Here is a 23,439-nt window from a genome sequence, read left to right as displayed (position 1 = left end):
TTATTAATCACCTCTACGTCTTTTTGACATTTCTGAAAAAAAATTGAAAAAAATTACGTTGGCGTTGTTAGGACACCCCAATGTTCAACTTTGAAGAAAAATTTTAGCATGAAAAAAATGCATAAAATGGATCGTCTATGAGCTTAACATGTAGAAAAAGGTACAAATATTCATTAGAAAGCTGATGAACTTGCCAAAAATATGTTTTTCTTCATCTATTTTCAAAATTTCGTTTTTGATATTTGCACCGCACTGCCAATGAAAAACTTTGAATGTAAAATTTTTGGATTTTGAAAATCACAACAAGATTTTGCTGGTCACGTTGTTTTCATTTATAGAATACCTGAGTATGTGTTATAGCCCGGTATGACTTTTAGTTTTTGAGATATTAGCTGTTGGCGTTATTGGGCACCTGGCGTATTTAGGGCACAGTACCATGTATAAAATTTTGAACAGAATTTTAAAATGAGAAAAAAATCAAATAAATGAAGAAAAATTGTGTTTGAAAAATTTTTACACTTCGATTTTTTTCCACCAAAGAAAAGACGTGATTATTGTATGAAAAAAATACGAAAAAGGTACGAAATTTTGTTTTTTGAATTTGACAATTGACAGACCTTATGAAAATTGAAATTTCTGGGAAAAAACAACATTTGTAAATCAAATTTTAAAAGTTTGAAGCCAAAAAAATATACGCCGAACTTCTCACATAAAAAAAATTTCAAAAGTTATTACTCTCGCTCAATTCATTTTTATTTTCTAAAATTCTCTTCTTCTTCTTCATTGTTCACTCGTATCCGAGCTTTGTGACTATGGAGCCTCCCCTATCAGCTGCCTCCAACCTTCTCTGTCTTCAGCCTGTCTGGAGCATTCCCTGAGGGTGAGCCCTGTAGCCTTTTTGATAAGGTCTGTGTACCTTGTGGGCGATTTCCCGCGCAACCTCTTTCCCTCTGCTTGTCCCTGCGCAGTCAGCTTCTCTAGGTTGTCTTGCCGCACTATATGTCCAAAATATCTCAGGATCCTCCTTCTCATAATGGCGCTGAGTCTATCTTTCACACCTAGCTCTTCCAGTATTGACCTGTTTGTTCTTTTCTTGGTCCATGAGATTCTAAGCATTCGTCTGTAACAGTACATTTCAAATGCAACTATCCGGCTCTGGTCTGTTTTCTTCACTGTCCATGTCTCTGAGGCATATAGGAATATTGAGAATGCAAGAGTTTTACAATCTTTAATTTTGTTTTCTTGGTGATTCCATGGCTTTTCCAGATTCGGTAGAGTTTTCCTACAGCTGTCTTGGCAATTGATGTACGTCTTCTTATCTCATCCTCTGAACCTCCCCTGTTGGTTATTAGGGAGCCTAAATATAGTACAAAGCTTTGTAGCACTTCTATCCCATCTATCTCTTGCAGCTCAGGTTGGTTGTCGTTCACCCTGTCTATTATCATCATCTTGGAAAAAACCAAAAATTTAAAATATTTTAAAACTGCTCACTCATTTGAAGATGAAGTGTCAGAGGTGTAAGTATGAAATTAGTGAGAGAAGCAGAAATAAATTGGACCAGCGAGGAAAAAGAAAAAATTTAAAAATTCAACGATTTGATAGAGCTAACCAGAACTGTGTGAAATCAGCCACATTTTCGAGAGCATAAAAAATTTGAAAAAATGTAAATTTTGAATTTGTAATATTTTTGTTTGTTTGTTTTTAGTTTTGATTTTGAAAAAAAAATTCAAACTGGCCATGTGGCCAAGAATGATCATCAATCCTCGTCAAAACTGCTTTCAGAAATTTTTTAAAATTTCACTCGATACGATCCTTTCAACGTTGAAAATTGATTCATTCTTGGTCTTTTCAATATTAATCGAGGAATATACTCGAAGATTTAATAACGACATATTAATTTATTTCAATTATACCTACATGTGTTCGACCTCTTTTATCCAACTGTACGTACACCTACCTGATTCGACGAATACAAATTTAAATTCACTTTTACATCGATAACACACGAGTACCTAAGTAACGTAAACGCCGCCGATGAACGACGAAGCTGATAATCTCAACAAGTATTATGAGGCTTTTCAAGGGTTTCAAGAGCTCGACGGCGAAGGCAGCGAGCGCAATTGAGAACCCGATGATTGCTAATAGGCTTTTCTCGATTATTAAATCTCGTCGAATTAATACTACACGCATTGAAGGGCGTATATATCGCTGCATACGTATACCTCTTCGTATACGTAATGGTATCGTGGTCGGGATGCTGTGCGGTAACCCAGTGTATTCTCTCGGTTCGGCTGCTATCTACGAAATGAAATTACCGCAGTGTAGTTAAAAGGCGGTAAATTACGAAAGGCGAATTTCCCATAAGATATTATACGAGATTAGCGAGGTTCGAGTCTCGAGAATATGTCTGCAAAAGTAAAAGTTTTCGTTTGATGGGAGTTTATGTAAACTCTTCGAGCTTTCAAGAGAGCTTTCGAGATTACCCAAGATGACTCGGAATTTTCCTAATACAAAGTTGACCTTTGTGTTGGAGGTGATATGACCTACTGTGTCGGTCTCGGTGCTCGACGCGACGCGACGTGTATTAGTGTACATTACATGTATACTCTGTAGTATGTCCACAAGGTAATTAAACTTGACCCAGATGTCGAATAGATGTTATAGTTGTAACGTTACGTATGTACGTACAATTGAGATTATACGTACTATACCGTATACCACAGATGACAATATACCATGTCGAGTTGCCATTTTATAAGGTATTGTTGTACATGCTCGTAGTAATGAGATAATACTTGAACTTGGACCGCTCTGAGTCCAAAGTCTTGTTTCTTTATTGTATTTAATTGATGATTTTTTGTCTTATTTTGTTGTCGCGAAGAGCAAGCGAAGTGGAAGGGATATGTCGAGGGTGATGGTCATTTGATACTAGCAGTGTTCGGTATGCAGACGTACTCTCATACGCACGATTTTATTGTTACAGACGATGGATTGCAAGATGGATAAGCACAAATCGCGTAGAACGAAGCACAGCAGACCAGAAAGCGCGGGAAGTAGTTCGGAAACAGCTACGGAAAATCAAGCTCAAATAACTCATAAACCGGTTAAGAAAAAACGCTCCAAAAAAGGAGGAAATGACGGCGATCACAACAGCGGTCGATTCTCGTTCCGATATCTGCTTTATAATAATCCACTATATCCGCAAAGGTTTAGATTTAGAAATCGCAAATCCGTCGGTAAGTACTCGTACATGCGTTATTATTGATATATTTTGTAACTGGTATCTCCTCGTATGTACTAGGTACATATTCGTACTTTTGTAAAATTGTTGAAATATGACAGTAATTGCTGATTAGATGATGCTGCAGATAGAAATGTGCGATTTCGAATAAATTCTAGTAAATTCCGTTTTTTCTCGATGCATTTGTGAAGAGCTAGGTAGGGAATGAGTTTCCAAAAATTTAGGGGAGAATTACTCTGTTGTGGACTAATTTAGCAGATTATCAGACAATTTGAAAGGATATGTGTGCAGTTCATTCTTTTTCCTGCGAGTTCACATAGGTCTGACTTGACTTTAAATTGAAATAACTTGGCAAAAAATGGCGAAGTTAAGAATTTTTAATAATATTTTTACAATTTCACTTCACTGATGCCTTCCCTTCGACCGTTTGCTTCGCCTTGACTATTTCTGAAGTTCCAGTTTCGAGTTGAAACGCTGAGATTTATATTTACTTTTGCCTGATGGGGAGGGAGAGGGGCTTTTCGAATGGTGAAACCCAATTAAATTATTCGAAAATCGTATTTTGGTCGCATTTCCCATCCTTGGGACGGCCCTATTTGGCAGAATTTTTCTCGTGATTTCTGCCGGCGGGAGGGGGTGTAAGATGACGGTTCCGGTCGTTCTAAATGATCCTAAATAAAGTCAAATGAGAATTTTCATTGGAAGTTCTCAAAAAAGTTTATTTTCAACCGAATTATGTGCAACGATAAAGGCTCGAATAAGTAATACTAAAGATTTTCAAGAGGTTCTTTTTTAAACACATTTTTTGGAATAAAATCTCACACGATGTTGACCTCGAGAAGGGCTCCTCATTTTCTTCTACATAGATTTCAGGGGAAAACAGAACAGAAGTTGATTCTCCTCTCCGTAAGTTCATGTTTGAGATATTTTTAGATGTGTCGTGGGGGAGGGGGGTGTGACTAAAATTTGTCAACTTTTTTTAGCCAGATCTTCCCAACTCTTTCACCTCAGACCTCCACCAATCTTGTATTTTTCATGCAGATTAGCCAAATGTGATTCTAATAGATTTTGGAAGTGGGAGTTGGAAACAATAATGTTGAATTGGTAATTTTAAATGTTCAAAAAAGATGCTTTTATACTTGACAAAAAAAATTGAATTGTTCTATTGCAAGGTTAGTTCTGCAACAAAAAATCGAAAATTTGCAATTTTTCGTGTTTTTTTTTTTTTAGTTTTCTGGGCTTTAAAAATTAAATGCTAGAAGAGAATCAAGAGAATAGAATATTTTCGATTTTGTTCGAGGAAAGCGAGGACGAAAGCTTCAAAAAATCTACAAATTTGTGAGGTTCAAAGAAAAACATTTTCAATATAAGCATAAGCAATAATTATTTCAACGTCAAAATTTTGTGCTTTTTGGTATTTTTGAATAACATTTTTCACATTTTCCCAATATTTAGCAATTTTTTTTACCAATTTTTCATTCTTGAAATTTTTTGAAAAATTTGCACAGTAGAATTCAAATTTGCCCGAGCGAAATGAGAGAAAAATCGTTGAAAAATTGGTTTTCATGTGTTCAACATTTAAAAATTTCAGCGATAGTATTCATGAAATTATAATACTGTCAAAAATAAGAGTAAAGGTCTGAAAGGTCTGAGCGAAGCGAGGGTAAAAGCGTTAGAAAATTGATAATTTTTCAAAAGTAAAACAACATTGTGTTCGATGTGAGCAGTTAAGCTTTCAACCCCCCTTCCCACCCCCACCCACTTTGGTCAGAAAAAAAAAGAAAAATAATCTAGCTCAACCGAAGCGAGCTCGAAAGCTGTGTCGAGAAATTAGATAATTAAATTTGAAATATTTGAAATGTAAAACAACATCAATCCAAGTTTTCAAATATTTTTTAAAATATGAAGAGGGCTCGAGCAAAATGAGGGCAAAAGCTCTCAAAAAATCACAATTATTTATTTTTTCAGGACATAATATTTTTATTTTTTTCAAAAACAAATAATTTTGGCAAAAATTAGAAATTATTATTTCCGAATTTTTGGCGAAAAATAGGACATTTTTTGATGTTTTAACAGGAGTTGAAATTTTCTGGCAGTTTTGACTATGCAATGGAGAGACCTTTTTTTTTGTTGGAAAATTTCAAGTAATAAAACAACATTATTTTTGATGTAAGAAGTAATTTTTCTACTCCCTTTCGTTGGGTGATAACTTTTGAAAACTTAATAATTCAAGACATAAAAACCCATGATTTTTGGTAATTCTTTGATTTTCCCTGCTTGCATAATTTTTTCCCAAATTTCCTAACTTTTTCAACGCACCCAATTTTCTCTAAAAATTCACAACTTTTTGCATACATTTTTCTGTCGGGTGGAGAGAAGGGTAGAGAACCCCCACCCTCTGTTGGCACGCCCCTAGATCTTTTTGAGTTATTCAAAGTCAAGACTCGTTTTTCATCAGATTCTAAAGATTCGCACGATTCGTGGCAGGCTGGAAATGCAACACTTTGTCGCCGGTCAGAAAATGAAAACATTCGAGTTCTGAACATTAAGCATTGCAATATGGTACTTACTTAGGTATAGTTCTACTTTTCTCAAATGTGAATTTGAAGACATTTCTTCTTACGAATCGTTGTAATAGGGGCAAAAACTTCTTGAAAGAGTGCCAGAACACGTAAAAATCTGAACATTTATTCTATGAACATCAACACCAGTTTCCATTTTCCATTATCGACCTGCGAGCGTCAATTTGACACGAGAAATTAACTAGTATTTTCGAGACTAATTAACTTTTGGTTCGAGGGCAGAGGTAGAGGTGATTTCGCTAAAAACATGAAAACTTTACCGAGAGTTCCAGAAAGGAGACTACAGAGCATCGTGAAATTGTAAAATCTTAAAAAGCCCGCCCATTCGAATATTCTTGAAAACCCTCGCTTCGTACGTTGTACCCAGAGCTTTACGTTAATAACGACCAAGGTAGAAGGAAAAAAGTTATGCAGCGAAAAAATATCCCTCCTCATGCTCAGCATCTGTATTTCGCTGAAGTTGGTGTTCTGCGAATACCTTCGTCCTCGAAACTTTTCACATCGGATGGCCGGACGAAGAAGAACTGCACGGTGCGAGATGAGAGCGTACAACTAAAACCTCTGACGTCAAACACATTACGTCATTCAATCAATTAGGAATTATTTGTTATCAATGCAGAATACGGGCGTACGAGTACTATTGCCGTACTCGCATAAGGTACCTCTACCTATATCTAATCTACGTATAGAGAATTTTTTCATCTTTATCATCCGATCGCGCGATTAGATAGTACCATTCGATTGGCTCAGAGTCGAGCAAAAGCTGGTGTTTTTTAATTTCGCTGCGTTGTTTTCTCATTGTTGTTGTAGGTATTATTTCGCAACAACATTTCCCTACTTTAATTAAAAACTCAGCCCGGACCGCAAATCCAAACGAATAATTAAACAGCAATTGAAACGCGATAAAGGCTCCGAGCGCAGACTCAATTAAAATCCAACACCGAGAAACCTTTTCTTCCATACGTCTCGAGGATTTCGCTTTCCCTCTCTTCTCCATTTTCTCTATCACGTCTTCTAAGTACTGAAATTTATTCGCGACTCCTATCTCTACAGTCTGTATTACCTACTACAACAACTGCGTATTTTGGTTGAATTTACGTAGGAAGGTACGCAAAGGCAAAGATAGTCAAGATGTCGACATACCGCACCCGAAGGCTTCATTTTCTTCGTTATTGTGTCATTTTGTAGATTGTTTATCGTTATCCACCCCCCCCCCCCCTCAGACCTCAGACCTGTGACTTTGAGAATCCGTTATCATTAGTTGACTAACTCAAACGAATGGAAATTTTTACCCTCCAGTATCGATGGCGTTTTAACGCACCATCTACGGTTCGTATTTACGTTTTGGGTCAATTAACAAGGATTAGATACGTTTTTGTTGAGAAAAATACGACGACGTAATGAGATATTCTTCCAGCAGCGTGGGTTTTATTTCATCAAATCTATAGGCGACTTGAAAGGAATTGAATAGATTCGTAACTTCTCGAATTTTCTACAGTGGTATTCAACTTACGGAAAAATTGAGGAAGAAGTTAAAATTTTAAATTAATGCGGAATTATTCAACCCCCCCCCCCTCCCGTCCAATTGCAATGAACTCAGATCTGTTGTCGAATTTGTGATCACTGATCAGCAACCTCTGAACTTGATGTTATCGTTTATTAAAATTAGAATTTCAAAAAGTGAATTTTTCAATATCAAGCCTTACCTCTCTTTCCTTCCTTTTCGAATTCCATTCAAGATTCCAAATTGATGGCTTCGATTCTGTTTCACTTTATTGAAAAAAAAAACTGATTCAGAAGAACTGAATGAAATGGTTCCAAAAAAATATTATTCGTGCGATTTTGAACGTTTTCTTTGTAAGTTGGAAATGAAAATGATCAAGGGAGGTCAATTCTTCAATTCTTCGTTAGATAAGTATCTTCCTATGTGAAAGTATAGTGCAACTCAGCGTCACGTGAGGTGTAAGTGTGCCGAATATGGACCCTTGTTATTTTTAGATTTCTAGAGAGGGCCCTAAAAGCCCCTTAGGAGCCGGAAATGGGCCCAAATGGTAGCAAAGGGGGTTGGCAATCACCCCCTCCCTCCAAATGAAAAATTCAAAAACTCTTATTTTTGACGACTTTTTCTGTAACTGTATGACGTTTTCGGGGTATATATTTTTTGGTGCCCTATATTCATAAAAGCACAGAAATGATCGAATGGTCCCAAATTTTGGTCAACACCCCACAAATCAAATTCGAAAAATACGAAAGCCCCATTTTTGACAATTTCTTCTGTAAAAATGACATTCATCAGTTTTAGAATATCGATTTTTTGGTTCCTAAACTCATGAACCTCCCCTCCCTCTCCCCAATTTTTTTGCATGTAAAAAGCACAGAACTCACTTTGAATATTTTCAAAATGTGCCCCTTCTAATCAAACACATCCGGCAGTGAAAAACTAAATCATGTATCGGCACATATGTAATCTACTTAATAAATTGAAGTGGTGTTTTCTTTGTCACGCAACTTAATAAATTGAAGTGGTGTTTTCTTTGTCACGCAATCACTGCAAAACGGCTGGATGGAAAATTGTGAAAAAATACTCAAAATGTTCAGCGTGATGCGTAGATGGTTTTACTGAAATTCGTTTTGCGATTAGTGTCCTTAAAAAGCTGCAATTAAGCTTCAAAGTTTTTATGACGTCACGAAGATGACGTCATCAAGAGCTTTCATTTCGCCGCCGAATATTTCCGATTTGCTAAGCATTTTACAAAATCATCACAGCTTCAATTTTTAACATAGGTACTTTGAGAATAGTAGATCGAAAGTGGATCTATTTCTGAAGAAACTCGAAAAGTATGGGTGAACTCATTGGCCAAATCATCACAGCTTCAATTTTTAACATAGGTACTTTGAGAATAGTAGATCGAAGGTGGATCTATTCCTGAAGAAACTCGAAAAGTATGGGTGAGCTCATTGGCCAATCATATCTCTTCAACTCTAATTTTTTTAACTTAGTCAATTTGGAATTTTTACTCCTTGCATAAAACTCAGTTTCAAAACATGAAATTTGATAAGTATACCCCAGTGGTTAGATTTTTTTTTGATTGTCATTATTTTTACACCTTGCATTTGCATAAAACCAGTTTAAATACATACAAGAAATTTGATAAATATATCCAGAATGGTCTAATTTTTTTGAATGTCCATTGTCCAGTGTAAAATCAGTTTAAATCCAGGAAATTTTGAATTAAAAATTGCCAAGTTGCCTTGATGTAGGTAAAATGCTAATCTTGCCCTCATCTCATATATAGGAAGATGGAATTTGGAAATTTTAATTTTGATAATGGAAAGAACAATGTTTTTGTTATGGGAAGAATTTCATTTTTTTTTGCTTGAAAATTTCAAAATTCAAGTGATTTATTGTAGATATTTCAGTTTTAAAAAACGTAAGCAAAAAGACCCAATCAAATTTAGGGCAAAGGCTCTCAAAATTCCATACTTCTAGAAGTAACAAAAAAAAACATTTTTTTTCTGGTAAATAAACCCCTTTATTGAGACTAAAAATTTGCAAAACTTAACGACTTTGTCGAGATTTAACAAATTTGGCAAGGGAGGTCTATCTGATCAATAACTTCCCCTATAATTTCGTGTATGTCAACCTTGAAGGAACTAGAAGCTTAGAACGAGTTGAAAGCACTTACACTAGATTTCACAGGGTATTGAAATTAGTTTGCAGATTGAATTTTGGCTTTCTAAATCCATTTGATGAAATTCTGTGGAAATTTCAAATTTCAAAAATCTGCTGAAGGATCTAAAAATTTTTAAAAAATCGATGGAGGCTACAAAATGACTTGAACCAGAACCCACCTATTGGAAAGATGGGTAAATTGATAATAAAAATTTAATCAAGATGCTGCGATTCAACTACAACGATTCACTTTTGTTTTGAATACGATTCAGAGTCTGATTCTGAATCCGATTCAAAGTTTGATTCGCGATTCATTTCTGAGATTCAAATTGCACAATTTCTAATTTTGACTATAGACTCATGTTGGAAGGTAGATATGGTCCACTGGACTTTGGATTTTCAAAAATGCCATCCGGAATTCGTCCAGGAGAAATGGACCTTAGGATGAAATCTCAAATTTTACAATGTAGCCAAAAAATGACAAAAATGTCAAAAATTATCAATTTTTTATCATTTTTCATCAACTATGAGTGTACACGTATTCTATATATTCCCTGCCCGAAGGGCAGGTAATTTTGCTTGTACTTCAATATATTGAACCAAGTTGAATTTTGAAGCCCCCTCCCCCCTCCCATTTCAAGTATGTAAAAATGAATTCTCGTACAATTAATAAAAAGTGATCATGATTCCTGAACCTACAAATTGGGTAATTTTTTGGGGGTGTTTATAATTGCATGATTATTACACCCGTGAAGAAAGGGGTTTAGATTTGGTTTATTCGGTTGGTGTTTTTTTAAAAGTAGAGTTATGAATTTTTGGATTTCAGAAGGGTCCTCTGGGATAGTCATTGAATTTGGGTTTATTTGGATGCGATAGTCTTGTTTGTTGTAATTTAGGGCAGGTGAATAGTAAATATTTGATGGATGTAAAATGAATTACAATTGTGCGAGAAATTCAGATATTTTGACAGAAGTGTTTGAGAAGATTTTTGATGAATTTTAAACCCATAAAAAAGACTCATAATTTTCGAGATTTTTGAAAAAATGTCTTACGACCTATCAAATAGGGTCACGTAGTGAGAAAATCTAGTTAGTTATACCAAAAAGCATATTGAACTAAAAATTCAAGAAAGGAGTTGATAAGCCAGTTATGTTTACGATAAGTTCCTAACATTAGAAATTTTCAAGACGTTAAAAATAATATTTTATTTTAATTACAACACTGGATTTTTTCTTTATGTGACCCATTTTGATAAATCGCATAACGTTACTCAAAATTGACTCAATTTGGGGCTTAAAATCATTCAAAACTGCTCAAAAAATGTGTTGATGAAACACATCAATTCTATTCAGTTCAGTCAAAATAATAAAAAGTCTATCAATAAGTATTGAAAGACGATCGACAATCTTGCAGACGAATCAATCTCAATTTAAATTAATCGACGACTCAAAAATGAAAAATAACTGATCTTTCGACCAATCCAGACAATCCCAATACAAATAATATGGAATTGGATTCACAATCAACGACTTTTCCGTTCGAATCGAAAAATTATTTTAAACACATGATTTTTGTTAAAAAATTTTATGGAGTGGTCAATGTATGTACATGTTAGTTCATATGTTTTCAATGGTTTAACCCCCCCCCCCCCCCCAAAAAAAAACTATTAGAAATCTCAGATTTATATTTATAGCGAGCTGAACTGCCTCTCAATTCATGATTTTTCACAATTGTTTCGTTCAATGTTTCGAAATTTGATTTTTTCGACTCGATTTTTCATCAAAAATTTACAAACAGATTTCAAAGTAAAAAATGGGATCCTCTTAAAATTGAGACCGAAAAGTATTCAAAAAATACGATAAATAAGGTCAATTTTGTACTCTATGTAGCGGTCACCTTGTTCTTTTTAGACCTCGAAGTCGGTCATAAAAGCGTTTTTAATCCGTTAATCGCTCAAAATTTCTCATTATTATCTGACTTTTATTCGAGTTTTTCAAAGTAAGACGATGATTTGGTATTACTTTAATGTACGAATGTGCAAGGTGCATTATTTAAAAAAATATGCTGATAATGATGATCAAGACGATCGAAGTTACCCTCGAGTTAAATCAAGGTTGCAATTTTTTTTCTCATTTCGACTGCGCTCATTTTATATTAAAACAATATATTAATGCGCGGAGAAATAATAATAAAATGGCTATACCCAGATGATTACACAATGGAATAAAAATGAACTTACCTATATCGAAACGTATTAACTCGTTTGTATAATATTAATTTGATTTCATTGGCACCTTGAAAAGAGAACCCACAAAACGCGTTGATTGAATTTCGTCTCTCATATTACACCGATAATGAAGTTTCTTTTAAGTTGAATTGTAACGTTCGATAATTAATAGGTTGCATCTTTGCATTTTACATGTTATTATAGTGTACTTATTACTGCTACGCTTCAAATTGTTTTCATTTTCTCTCTCTTTCTTTCGTCGACTCGTTAATTAAACTTTTACATGTGTATGATTTGTGTACCTGCGCTAAAAATATTGAATTATCGTTACCATTTTTATTCAAGGTTTATAAGAGGTAATTTTTTTTTCTTTTTTGGAAAATATTCGCTGAATTGGCAACCTTCACCTAGGTCGTTGTACGATTGTGTGTAACTGTTACGTAATACAATAATATGTACGGTAACCGCATAATATACTCTCGTATGTTTATGTTTAGCCACGATTAAAGGGCTTTTCGCGGTTTGTCATTAGTTTACCCAAGTGCGTTGTTTAACCAGCACAATGAAGCGTTTAAAAATAACGAGAATTAATTAACCTAGACCTCGTGTGTTATATGTTCTAACAGGTACTTCGACGGCAGAACTGAATGAATTAGAAAAAGGCATTTCGACTGAAGAAAAAGATGCCTCGAATCATTCCGAAAAGTCAGCCTGTAATAAATTTCTCACCGATGGTAAAGTGGGCCGGGTAAGTACTACGCAGAGAATTACCTATATCTACGAGTATCTTGTACGTTTAGTGTTATCGAGTACTTGTTCGTACGGCGGTGTACACATTTGAATTTTCAATACGATCCACACGAGTACACGCTGCTGCCATCAATTCCCCAGTTAGCTTGCGAAATACGAGCAGGCGAAATTCGATTCGATTAAAATGAATTTTAGCCGGGATTAGAATATGTAATGGTGGGTGTTCTATGACGATGAATTGTTTCGATTAACATTGTAACAATTTCATCGGCAAATGGGTATATTTTAATCCGATATATGGCGGTATTGGATATCGAGCTGGCTCATTTAATCGTACTCGTACTTACCGCCGCGCTGGGCTGCGAACAAATGTGAAAATTTGATAAACGTTTATGAAAATTCGTTCTGCTCTGTAGTTGTGTTCGATGCGGCGTGTGCGAATATTTTTCGAATGGTGTGTTTTGAAAATTATCGTCCAGACGATGGCGATAACAGATGAAAGCGATGAAGAGGTCAGTTTTTTAAAATGTTTTCTTCAATTTGTAATGCTGTGTGGAGTTAAATTACGTGTAATTTTATCGAATGGTGTTGAGATATTAGGGCTAAGGTTGAATTAAACGGTGCAGGTTTATTCTAAACATGGGTATTGTTATCGTAGACCTCAGTAGGAGATGAAAAGTGATTTAAATCAGTGATCGGAATGATCTGGTGTTAGATTTTGTCTACCTTGAACTACATTTTTAGTATTGAGATACAAATGAAATGAATATTATTTGACTTTATAATGATTTGTCTGCCGACTGAGATACCAGTTGTTTTTTCAAAATTTCTTTACCATAAAATCGAAGAAACGGTTGCTTAAAAATTTTGCAAAATGAAAATTTTAAATATGGATTTTGGATGTGAACCAAAAAATTGATTTGAGAGTTTGAACTATCCTCTCCAACTCAATTTTTCTAGCCAACCGCTATCAGCTGATACCTCATCGACTGTTGATTGCATCCAAATTTTGAAAAAACACTATAAATCACAAATTTAACTCTACAGTTTTACTTCTCGTGATTTTGTTCCAAAAAAAATGTTTATTTTTCATGTAAAATTTCAAAAACGCCATAAAAATTGCAACGTTTGTTATAAAATTGATTTTGTTTGAGATTTTTGCAAAAATGCCATAAAGAATTGATCAAGTAGGTACAGGACTTCTTTTGTAAAAATGTTTAAAATATCGAAAAATTGCCATAAAAACTGAAAAAATTGAGGAATGGGGAGGGGAATAAAATTTGACAGAAAAAGAAGCTTTTAAGCAATTTCGCGTTGTTTGGCAAAATTTGAAACAAAAAGAGGACTATTTGGTAGGCTTGGCAAAGATCAATGCTTTTTGAACGTTTTGACAAGAAAGGCACGAATTTCTTAGCAATTTTGGCGAAAATCACAACCATTTGACTACTTTATCAAAAACTAACTGCTTGAGAATATCGACGAAAAAGCATTATCACTTTTCGTCAACTCGTCAAAAATTGACACTCTCTGACAGTTTTGACAAAAACGTAAATTTTTGAAAATTTGATTTTTTGGACAATTCTGGCAAGAACATGTTTCACAATTTTGGCAAAAAGTGGCCCTTTTTGACACTTTTATCAAAAATTAACCTTTTTTTGAAAGTTTTTCCATAAAAAATTGACACTCTTTGACAACTTTTCCAAAAATTGACTGTTTCTGATTTTGGAAAATGTGGCGGAAAAAATAGAACCTTATGAATAATAAGTTCAAAGAACAGAAAAATGCTATCTCTCCCCCTTTTCAAAAGTAATTCTTAAGGAATCAACTTGATTTTTTTTAGAACCCATCGTTTCCTTGAAAAAATTAGGAATGTCCGAAAACATTGGCAAGTAACAAGTTAACGTATACCTATAAAATTTTAACCGCTTCGCCACCTCTCAAAAAGAAGTCTCGAAATGTTTGAAAAATGTTGTGCCAAAAATACGGTTGGAGTCTTGCATTTTCATTTTGAAATTTTGTGAGACTTTATTTTGGGGCTCGCTGTGTTTCAAGTGCCATAGCCAGAAACACAGATATCACATTTAACGAATCGAAAATGAAACTTCTTTGCAAGGTTAGGACGACCAACGTCACTGATTCCTCCGTTTTCATATTTTATCTTTATTGACATTTGTGTTGGTGAATGTGCGCCTTTTTTTTTTGCATAAAAGAATGAGGACCACTGAAACGGTGAAAGTTGATTATATTTTTTGTGCATTTTGTGAAGATATAAATGTCTTTTTTTATTTAAATCTGAACTCTGAAATGACAAACGCCCTTAATAATAATAAAAGATGATCATTTGTCTAATCTTCACTGTTTTGCTGAAAATGGTAAAAAAAAAAAGAAAAAAATAGCTTAAAATCTCGCCTATTTGTCAGGATTGTCAAAAAGTCATATTTTTTGGCATTAAACTGCTTAAAACTTTTAATGAAAAATTTCAGTCATTTTTTTTCAAAAGTTGTCTCAAAAGTCTGGCTTTCATCCCAAAAAACGCTAAGAAATTATCAATGTTTTGCTTTTTCCTGAAAATAATCGAAAATTTTCAATCATTGCTAAAAATTAGGTATCAAAAGATCTCACGTTTTTCCAAAAATGAGCCAGAACTCTCGTTTTTTTGCCAGCAGTTGCCAAAAGAACCTTAATCTTGCCTTTTTTTCAGAAATTGCAAAGTTTTGCTTTTTACCCAAAAATTACCCCACGCTCTCTTTGAAAGTGCTGAAAAACGAAAGTGTTTTTTTTGCACTGTTCACAATTCTGATTTCAAGCAAAAATAATGAAATACTAGGGTGTTCCGCCCCCTGGGCTGCTCCGCAACCCCAACCCCGGCTCGCGCCTCTCCTCCCCAAAAAAATTTGAAAATATTTCCCCTGAAAATTCAAAATTGTTAATGAATTGTCAACGATTTTCTTCAATGTAAAAATAAAATATCCTTCATCTCAAGGTTTTCATTTTTGGTTTTCAGTTTTATTTTTGAGGAATCAATTTTTTATCATATTTCTTTTTTTTTTCAAAAGGGGGGAGGGTTCAAACAAACAAACCGTCATTTTGTTTGGATTTTTTTTGAAGGTTTCGGGGGGAGTTGAAAAAAATGATGACGCATTTCAAAAAACTTTTGCTTGGTCTTATGATTGTTTTCAACTTCTATGAAAATGCTGCAAACTGGAATAAACGACTAAACGAGACGGGAAACACATCGAGAAGTATTCGCGAATAATTTTTTTTTATCCTTTTGAGAACTTCAAAATTTTAGAACCGAGTTTGAAGACCAAAAAAGCTAGAAGGAATTTCAAGAAGTCAAGTTATATTTTATTCTTGGTCTTATTCAACCAAAAAAAATTCAGATGAAATTGTAAGTTATTTGTTTGGAGTCACACTTTCCTGGTAGGGACTCGTGTCAATGAACTCTTGATTTTTTTCATTGAGTATTGCAAATTTAATAGAAAACTGTAAACAAATTGAAAACATCGATAATGACTGATTTCCCCATCTTTCCTTGCTGCAGCTTTTCTTTTCCTCGAAAATTAATCAAATATTCCTTCTTGCCGTAGAAAACACGTACCTAGTTCCATAAAAAAAAAAAAGATTTTCCATGGAATACCCCATGAAAAAATAATATTCATTAAAATTCATAACTCAGATATCACGTTGTTTAAAAACTATACACCTCACAATCGTTTGCCTGTTTACTACACATTAAGATAAATACCAATTGGCACGTATTTGCCAAAAATTGAATGTTTGAAACCGCAAACGACCTTGAACAGATAAACCCAACAGTAGTATTTGAAATTGAAAAACGCTCTGTAGAGGCGAACAACATCGGTGAATGAATACTGTATGCTTTAGACACAGACAAAATGTCAAATACATATAAATGTAGGTAAGGTACGGCTACGGAGGTAGACTGCTTGGCAGACAAGCATAGTAGACTATTGATGAGAAAACTTACCTACTTATTAAAAAAAATGAACCCGGGCAATTCTCAATACATACTTATTATGAAACACCCATCAAGTACTCGTGCATGATTTTTTTTTCGTCAAAATTGTATTCATCTGTTTGCTAAACAGGTGCAAAAAAATTTACATAGTGATACATATTTTGTTTTCATGTCGTTTCGTTCGCATCTGTCATTACCTCTTTCCTTCCCTCATCTCCTCTTTCTTCTGTACTAATACTTATCGTACTTCATTTTGATGTTTTGTTTGCTGTTCACTAATCATTAATTTACATGAAGTTTCATATTTTTTTTTCAACCTCATTTTTTGTCAAACCCCCCCCCCCCTCCAACCACTCTTTTCATATGTTTTGGGAATTTCTCTTCTGTCCAGTTCGAAAAAATTTCCATTTAAAGTAGATACAATTTCTATTTTGCTGGGTTTTAATGACTTGAGGGAACTCATCCTCGACATATTTTTAGAATTTCTATAGTCCCGAAAGTGTTGAGCAAATGAGTACATATCGAATGATTTAATACGACTTCATTTTAAACTAATTTTTTCGACTATTGGGATAACAAAAGCTGAAAATATGTCGAAAATTTTGTTTCGATGTAGCTGGAAATTTTCCAACTTTACTCTCGAAGGGATTCGATATAATCATGAAATTTGTATCACGTCTCGTTGAAGTCATCTGAAAACTTTCATTATTTTTTCCCTCCAGATGAATTTAACGAAAAAGTAAATTTTAATCCAGCTTCGTGTGACCTTGCTACCCACTCGCTTAATTCCGATCTGTACGAAATTTTTATTATAATTCGAAGTCGAACCTCGAACGTCAGTTCTTATTAAATTTCATTAGAAAAAAAATACGTACCTCTGGGAAAGAAATTTACATTTTGGAAAAATATGTACGTCTCATATTAAATCATTCCTCGACAATTTTTTTTATTATCCATTTTTTTTCAAAGTCTTTATTTAATCGATGACAAATTTTGCAAACCCAAGGCCTAAGGATCTTTGTGTTTTGAGGAGGGATAATTCAAAATGAATGGTTTTCAAAACTCTCGAGGAGGTGGAGATGTACGTCTACGTATGTACATATTTACAAAGTAAAAATTCCCTTCTTCGTCTCTCCTCCACCCTAAAAATGCCCTATTTTCGATTAGCACCATTCGATGATGTTCGATGACCTCTTGTCTTATCACATGCAACATTTTGAAAACATCAATGACTCATCGTGCAACTTTTAAATGATTTGACAATATGAAACTGTCTCATTGGGTACAATTTTTTGTATTTTTTTCTGGTTCACAGATTGAAAAGAGAAATCTTGCGAGTACAATGGTATATACATTGTAAAGATACACACGTAATCTTTTGTCTTACACCTTTTGAATCCTCCTCATTCGTATAGATCACGTAAAAAGCATTCTAGAATGGTGAAATTTATTCGGCTTTTGCATACGTCACGCTGGCATTATTCTCGTTTCTTCGTCTTGGTAGTTGGTTGTCGTAGGAGAATCGAAAAATACGCTCGGCATCGAATCGACGCCATTGGCGGCACCTTGCTGCTCCAGTTTCATGTACAAATAATTTGAATAGTAAAATTCTAAATTCGGCTCCGCGTGCCAGAGTAAGAGCGAGAAAGAGAGTAAAATTTGCATAATTTTATTCATTAAACATATCCCACGCGTGTGGCGTTGTTTATAAACGATGATCAATTTTTCAACCGTAAGGCCGAAGATGCACGAACCTTGGAGAGAGCTTTTTAAGAGAGATTTACGAAATATGTACGTGTGGTGTATGTAGCCGTAGCGAAACGTTCTGCGGGTCTATACGGTGATCCACGTAGAGTAGAATAGGTAGATATGCAAAAATATCATCCTTAATATCGTTAATTTATCCATATTTCGGGTAGAATTTATCCATATCCGTGACACATACATGGTCTCGAATAAGTATATGCTGCAAAGGACGAAGCATGATGGCAACTTAGGGTGAAAATAAATGTCATCTCGAGATACGAGCAACGTGAGAGAGAAAAAGAGACCATCGAGCCACGCGACTAAAAAACCCATTGTCTCGGACCGGGTAAGCCGACGACCGACGACCGGCGACCGCCATCGTGTCTTATTAAAACACCAGCCATTTATTTTATAAATAACTTTTGAACGTGACGCGAATTCGATACTTGAAAATTTTATATTCTTTTTGATACTTTCATAAAAGTTTTTAATGCCGGTGTAAAAATAAGAAATGGATGGTCGCTATATCGTTCGATATGTGTATTTCTCTATTTGGCTCTCGACTATAGTTTAAGTACCTATCTGAAAACTGTTCTGCGAACATACCGATTACTGCAGCACCTTACGTACGTATTTATTACAAAACTCGAACTTTTTTTCCAAACAGACGAGTCATTATTGTCATTGGAAATTTCTCATATACCCAACTCTATAGAGATGTATCTCTCTGGGATCGACGTACATATCGTAATAAGCGATAATCACGAAATTTTTGCCCACTTGGTCGCCTTAATGTAGCTTCAAATAATCGCGCAACTTCTGGTAATAATGTATTATTAACCAGGCTCTGGATCTATGATGCATGTGTATCTTTTCTAGCGTAAGTACTCGTCTCCAGTCATCGTAATACATAACGAGTATTGTTTATTGTTTCGCGAAACGTCGCACATTCTAGATTTTTATCTCGTCTGTATAGCTTTTTCGTACTGCTGCGCTGTGTTCATTCATAATACCTTCTAGTTCTCTATACACACGTTGTTTATTACATTATGGGAAACATATGCCGAACAATTATGACAGCGATGATCAACCGAGTAGAAATTTTTCGTATAATGCTTTTTTAAACACTTGTAACATGTTGTTGTTGTTTTTGTTCTTGTTGTATTTGGTACCTTACCTATAGGTACCTACCTGCCACCTTTTGAAACGGCCATATTATTTCTTCATTGTCATTATCGATAAAGATCGTTGAGAAAGTTATACGATTACGTTCGAGTGATTTTTCCATTCAGACTATGTAATGTCATTAGCTTCACTAAGTATGGATGGAAAACCTCGATGTTTTGACACTTGACGCAAATGTTTTGAGAAATTTCCACTCTCCGAAATTCCTTTTATTTGTTCGGTGAAATTATTTGTTTTCAAAATGGTTTTGTGAGATACTGAAAATCATAGATTTTGTTATTTAATTATTCTATGCTTTGAGAAAATTTCAAATTTTTCCCTTATTTGTGGTCCTTGGTCCTGGACTGAAAGTTTCGGATATTTTAAGGAAAGTATACCCCAAAGAAATAGACTTGAAGACCCAAAAAAGCAGAAATTTTCTATTCACGTTTATAAAGGAACCTTTCATGGGGGACTGATTTGGATCAGGATTATTTTTTTATGGATTAAGAGGACCTTAAAATAATCCAATGCGAATATTATAACGGCTCAATGAGCTGTCACAAATTTTCAAAAATCAGAATTGTCAAAATATGTAGGTAGCTCGAAAATTGTACGAATTGATGAAAAAATGTCAAGACCTGTATCTACATCTCAAAATGCACGTTTGGAGGTCCAATTTAAATACCATTGGAGAAAATAGGATTTTTGGAGAGCCACATTTGACAAAAAATTGGCCAAAAACCAATTCACAAGATTTTTAGTTTTGAGGCCTACTTTTGACTTTTTGTGCAAAAAAAATATATTTTTAGGGCCTCAATTTTTGAAAAAAATTTCATGAAATCTTGAAGATTGTGATTAGACAGCTGTAAATCTGGAGACTACTTTAGTTATATTTTAACTGCCATAGAGTTTCTTTTTTTGTTTTTTGTTTTTTTGTTTTTGGAAATTAAAATGTATTTTTTTTTTAGTTCCAATTTTAAAAACAAATCTTTAAAATTTCAAAAAATGGGAATTATTTTGGTAATTTTTCGTTTACTATTGCGTTCTGAAGTCATTTTCGCCATTGCTTTGAACATTTTTTTTCTAATGTAAATTGTTAAAAAAAAAAAAAAAAAAAACATAAAAAATCAAAAAACCATATTTTTCTAAATACACTCTTCTATATAAGTAGTTATTACTCATATCAAAAGTAGGTCTCGAAAAGCCGGTAAAATTGAGACCTGGGGGGGGGGGGAGGGTGTTTATATGTAATTGCAGGATTACTTACACGTTATTGGACAGAGATTCTCGAAATTACCTGTGCTCAATCTGAAAATAACCTTTCAATGGTCATGTAAAAAGTATGCTTCGTAAACTTTGAAAAAACTAAAAAATTATTAGAAAAATTGAATTTATTCATTTTTTTTTTTTTGCAGAATTACTGTAAAAATTCCTGATGTGAAAATCTTTAGTTCTATAAGATCCTTGAATTTGCGATGAGTAGTTGAAATTTTTAATGTAAACTGCCCTGTGTCTCCCATCTTGAAAAAAATTTGAATCAAATATGAGCTCATCAAAAGGTCTATTTGTTTGTAATTTTGAAATTTTTTGGGAGTTTTCTCCTTCCTGAAAGATCCTTTTCATTTCTTTGGGCAAAACAAATCAGAAAAAATGAAGTTGTAATTTGAAAATCGTAGAGTTTTGGTGTCTGGTCGTTAATTTTTGGAAATTTTGATTCTACATTAGCTTCCCCTTTACTTGGGAAGCGCATAATCGATTCAACAGATGAACTCGTGAGGCGGAAAAACTTTTTTTTCGTACTTTAACTGAGTAGATAATTGAACGTTTTGAGTTTGAATTTCCTCCCTTGCCTTTCTTTGAGTTTCGGTCTACATAATTTATCAAAAAGTGATCTAGTATCTCTTAATCTTTCCTAAAAACCATATTTTTTTGCTGTCATGCCAAAAAAAAAAATATAATACGATTTCAACTTTTGTTTTTAAAATTTTTTAAATCATTATAGGTGAAAATTGTTTAGCTTGTTTTGATTTTGAAATGAGAAACTTTCAAATTTGAATTGATATTTTCAAAAATCCATGTGTGAAGTATGATGGTAATCAATTTTTTTATTCTGATATTGGATTCTCTCCTAATATCTGTTTTCAAGCTGAATGCGAGAGTGAAATTTTGGAAATTCGACTCAGAATCTTTGAAAACGTATCTGGGTAGCTTTGATGGATGTGCAAAATTTTTTAAGTCCTTCCTTCCCCAGAATATCTTCAGTTTTTCAATGATTTAGGGACATTTGTTTAAAAAAATGAGGATTCATGAGAGGCCATTTTAAATCAACGTCGCTGCAAAATTTTGAAAATGACGTGCCATGCATTTGTATCAATTGTTTTATGGATTTCTCAAATTTGTGAACTCACCAGTCTGAATAATATTACATAAACGATAAACGTAAATTTTTTTCTTATGCCATGTTTTTCAATTCTCATTTTTTAGTGGAATTATGAATTCCGCTTCTCTCCCTCACTCGAAGGATTTCGAAATTTTAAAGCAAATTTGCGGATTAAATTCTTTTAACATAATTTCGAATTTACGTACTCCCCAAGGTTTAAAGAGATAAGCTATGTATTTGAAAAGCAGAGCTTTCAACTTTCGAAAATTTTACACGCAATTTTGAATCTGTAATTTAATTTTCCTCAAAACTGGGAAATTTCACTTCGAAAGTTATACTAATTTGATGGCGAAACATTCGAAGTTTTGTTAAAGAAGAAACTTTCCCTTCTATACTGTGCAGATCTCCGCATCTAAATTAAACTCCAAAAGTGTTGGTTTTCTTAAATTTAGAATAACAAAAGTTTGTAAAAATTTTCTAATAAAATCGAAAGGCCTCGGTTAAAGATGAAACTGTAGGCAAATGTAAATAAAAACAAATTTCCATTTCTTCGCAATTTTTTCTTTCATTTTATTACATTTTTTTTCGTGTTTTTATTCTCTTTAAGAAGATGTCGCTGTCGAAAAACTTCGCAGTTCGTCTTTTTTTCGCTTGAAAAAGGTCTGAATGTGATTCGATTTGCAAATACTGCTTAGATCTTCGATAAGGAAAGTACGGTATATTTTGAGTCGGATTTGACCTATTTCTTATAATTTTTTCCTCCCTCTTATGCCTCGATTTGCCGGATTAAAAGTATTCTCACTCGACGTATCGGCAATTTCTGGCATCGGGTCGAACTTTTTACAAACAACTTATTAGCATGTTTTATCGAAATTCCGACACCAGATCGGGATATATATGTTGAGGCAGAAGGAGAACAGCAGGGTGGGTTTCTCGAATGGGTAAAACTTTCTACGTGAACTGAATTTCGAAATTCGACGAACAATTGTATTCGTATAAATAAGTATATACGAGATGGGAAAAAATAGCTGTGTACGAGTGAGTTTCAACTCGAGAGTCGAGACGCCACCATTTCAAGTCGGAGGGGTAAAAAAAAGGCTAAAGCGACCAAATTTATCGACGGTTTTATGTTACTATACTGAAAAAAAGAGGCAGCTCGAATTGTATATTTTGTGTGAAATGTTTTAAAACTAAGCAATAAGACGTTTTTATACGTAACTTTTGTTTTATTGTATTTCGGTGGTGTTTATTTCCATGTGTGGTTTAAATGAGTCATATTGTGGATCCATGGTTCTGAAGGTTCGCTGTATATTGGTACTTAGTGATGAACTGATGATCGATCTAGTGCTTTGACTTGCATCATGCAATTTCGTGTTGCATCAAGTGGTGTTTGTGGTAGGCAGCTGGCAGTGGTTTGTACTGAATGCAACAGTCATTGTGGTCGCAAAAGATTACTTACGTGGTCGTATTTTACGTACAATTTTGTTCTGAAATTTTCAAAGTGATTTAATTGTCTGTGAGTTAAAATGTGTACTTGTACTTCGGGTGATCAATCAGCGAGCAAACGTCGTAAAAAGAAATCCTCTAAACGGAAGGTAATTTATTCGTACATGTAGATTAATTGTGGTATAGAGTTGGTGGGAAAAGAAATTGTGTAATTCGTACTTGTTTACTTAGGAATTTTATTATTT

General features: G+C 34.1%; 1 protein-coding gene across 3 annotated transcripts in view; it reads left to right on the top strand.

Moving 5' to 3' along the window:
- Nucleotides 1-23,439, top strand: part of LOC135841412 (E3 ubiquitin-protein ligase RNF19A-like) — a 142,317-nt gene that overhangs the window by 61,167 nt on the left and 57,711 nt on the right. For 2 of the 3 annotated variants that reach the window (XM_065358353.1, XM_065358354.1), the window contains exons 2-3: nt 2,984-3,236; nt 12,350-12,471. In XM_065358353.1, coding sequence (XP_065214425.1) covers nt 2,987-3,236; nt 12,350-12,471 — 372 coding nt within the window. In that variant the 5' untranslated portion in view covers nt 2,984-2,986. Of the gene's footprint in view, nt 1-2,983; nt 3,237-12,349; nt 12,472-23,191; nt 23,344-23,439 lie in introns of those variants that run through there. The other variant, XM_065358356.1, reaches the window with a different exon arrangement.

This window comes from Planococcus citri, chromosome 3, assembly GCF_950023065.1.
Source record: "Planococcus citri chromosome 3, ihPlaCitr1.1, whole genome shotgun sequence".
NCBI classification, from domain to species: domain Eukaryota; kingdom Metazoa; phylum Arthropoda; class Insecta; order Hemiptera; family Pseudococcidae; genus Planococcus; species Planococcus citri.
Note: the sequence above shows the minus strand (reverse complement) of the source record. Positions and strands in the feature narration are given on the sequence as shown.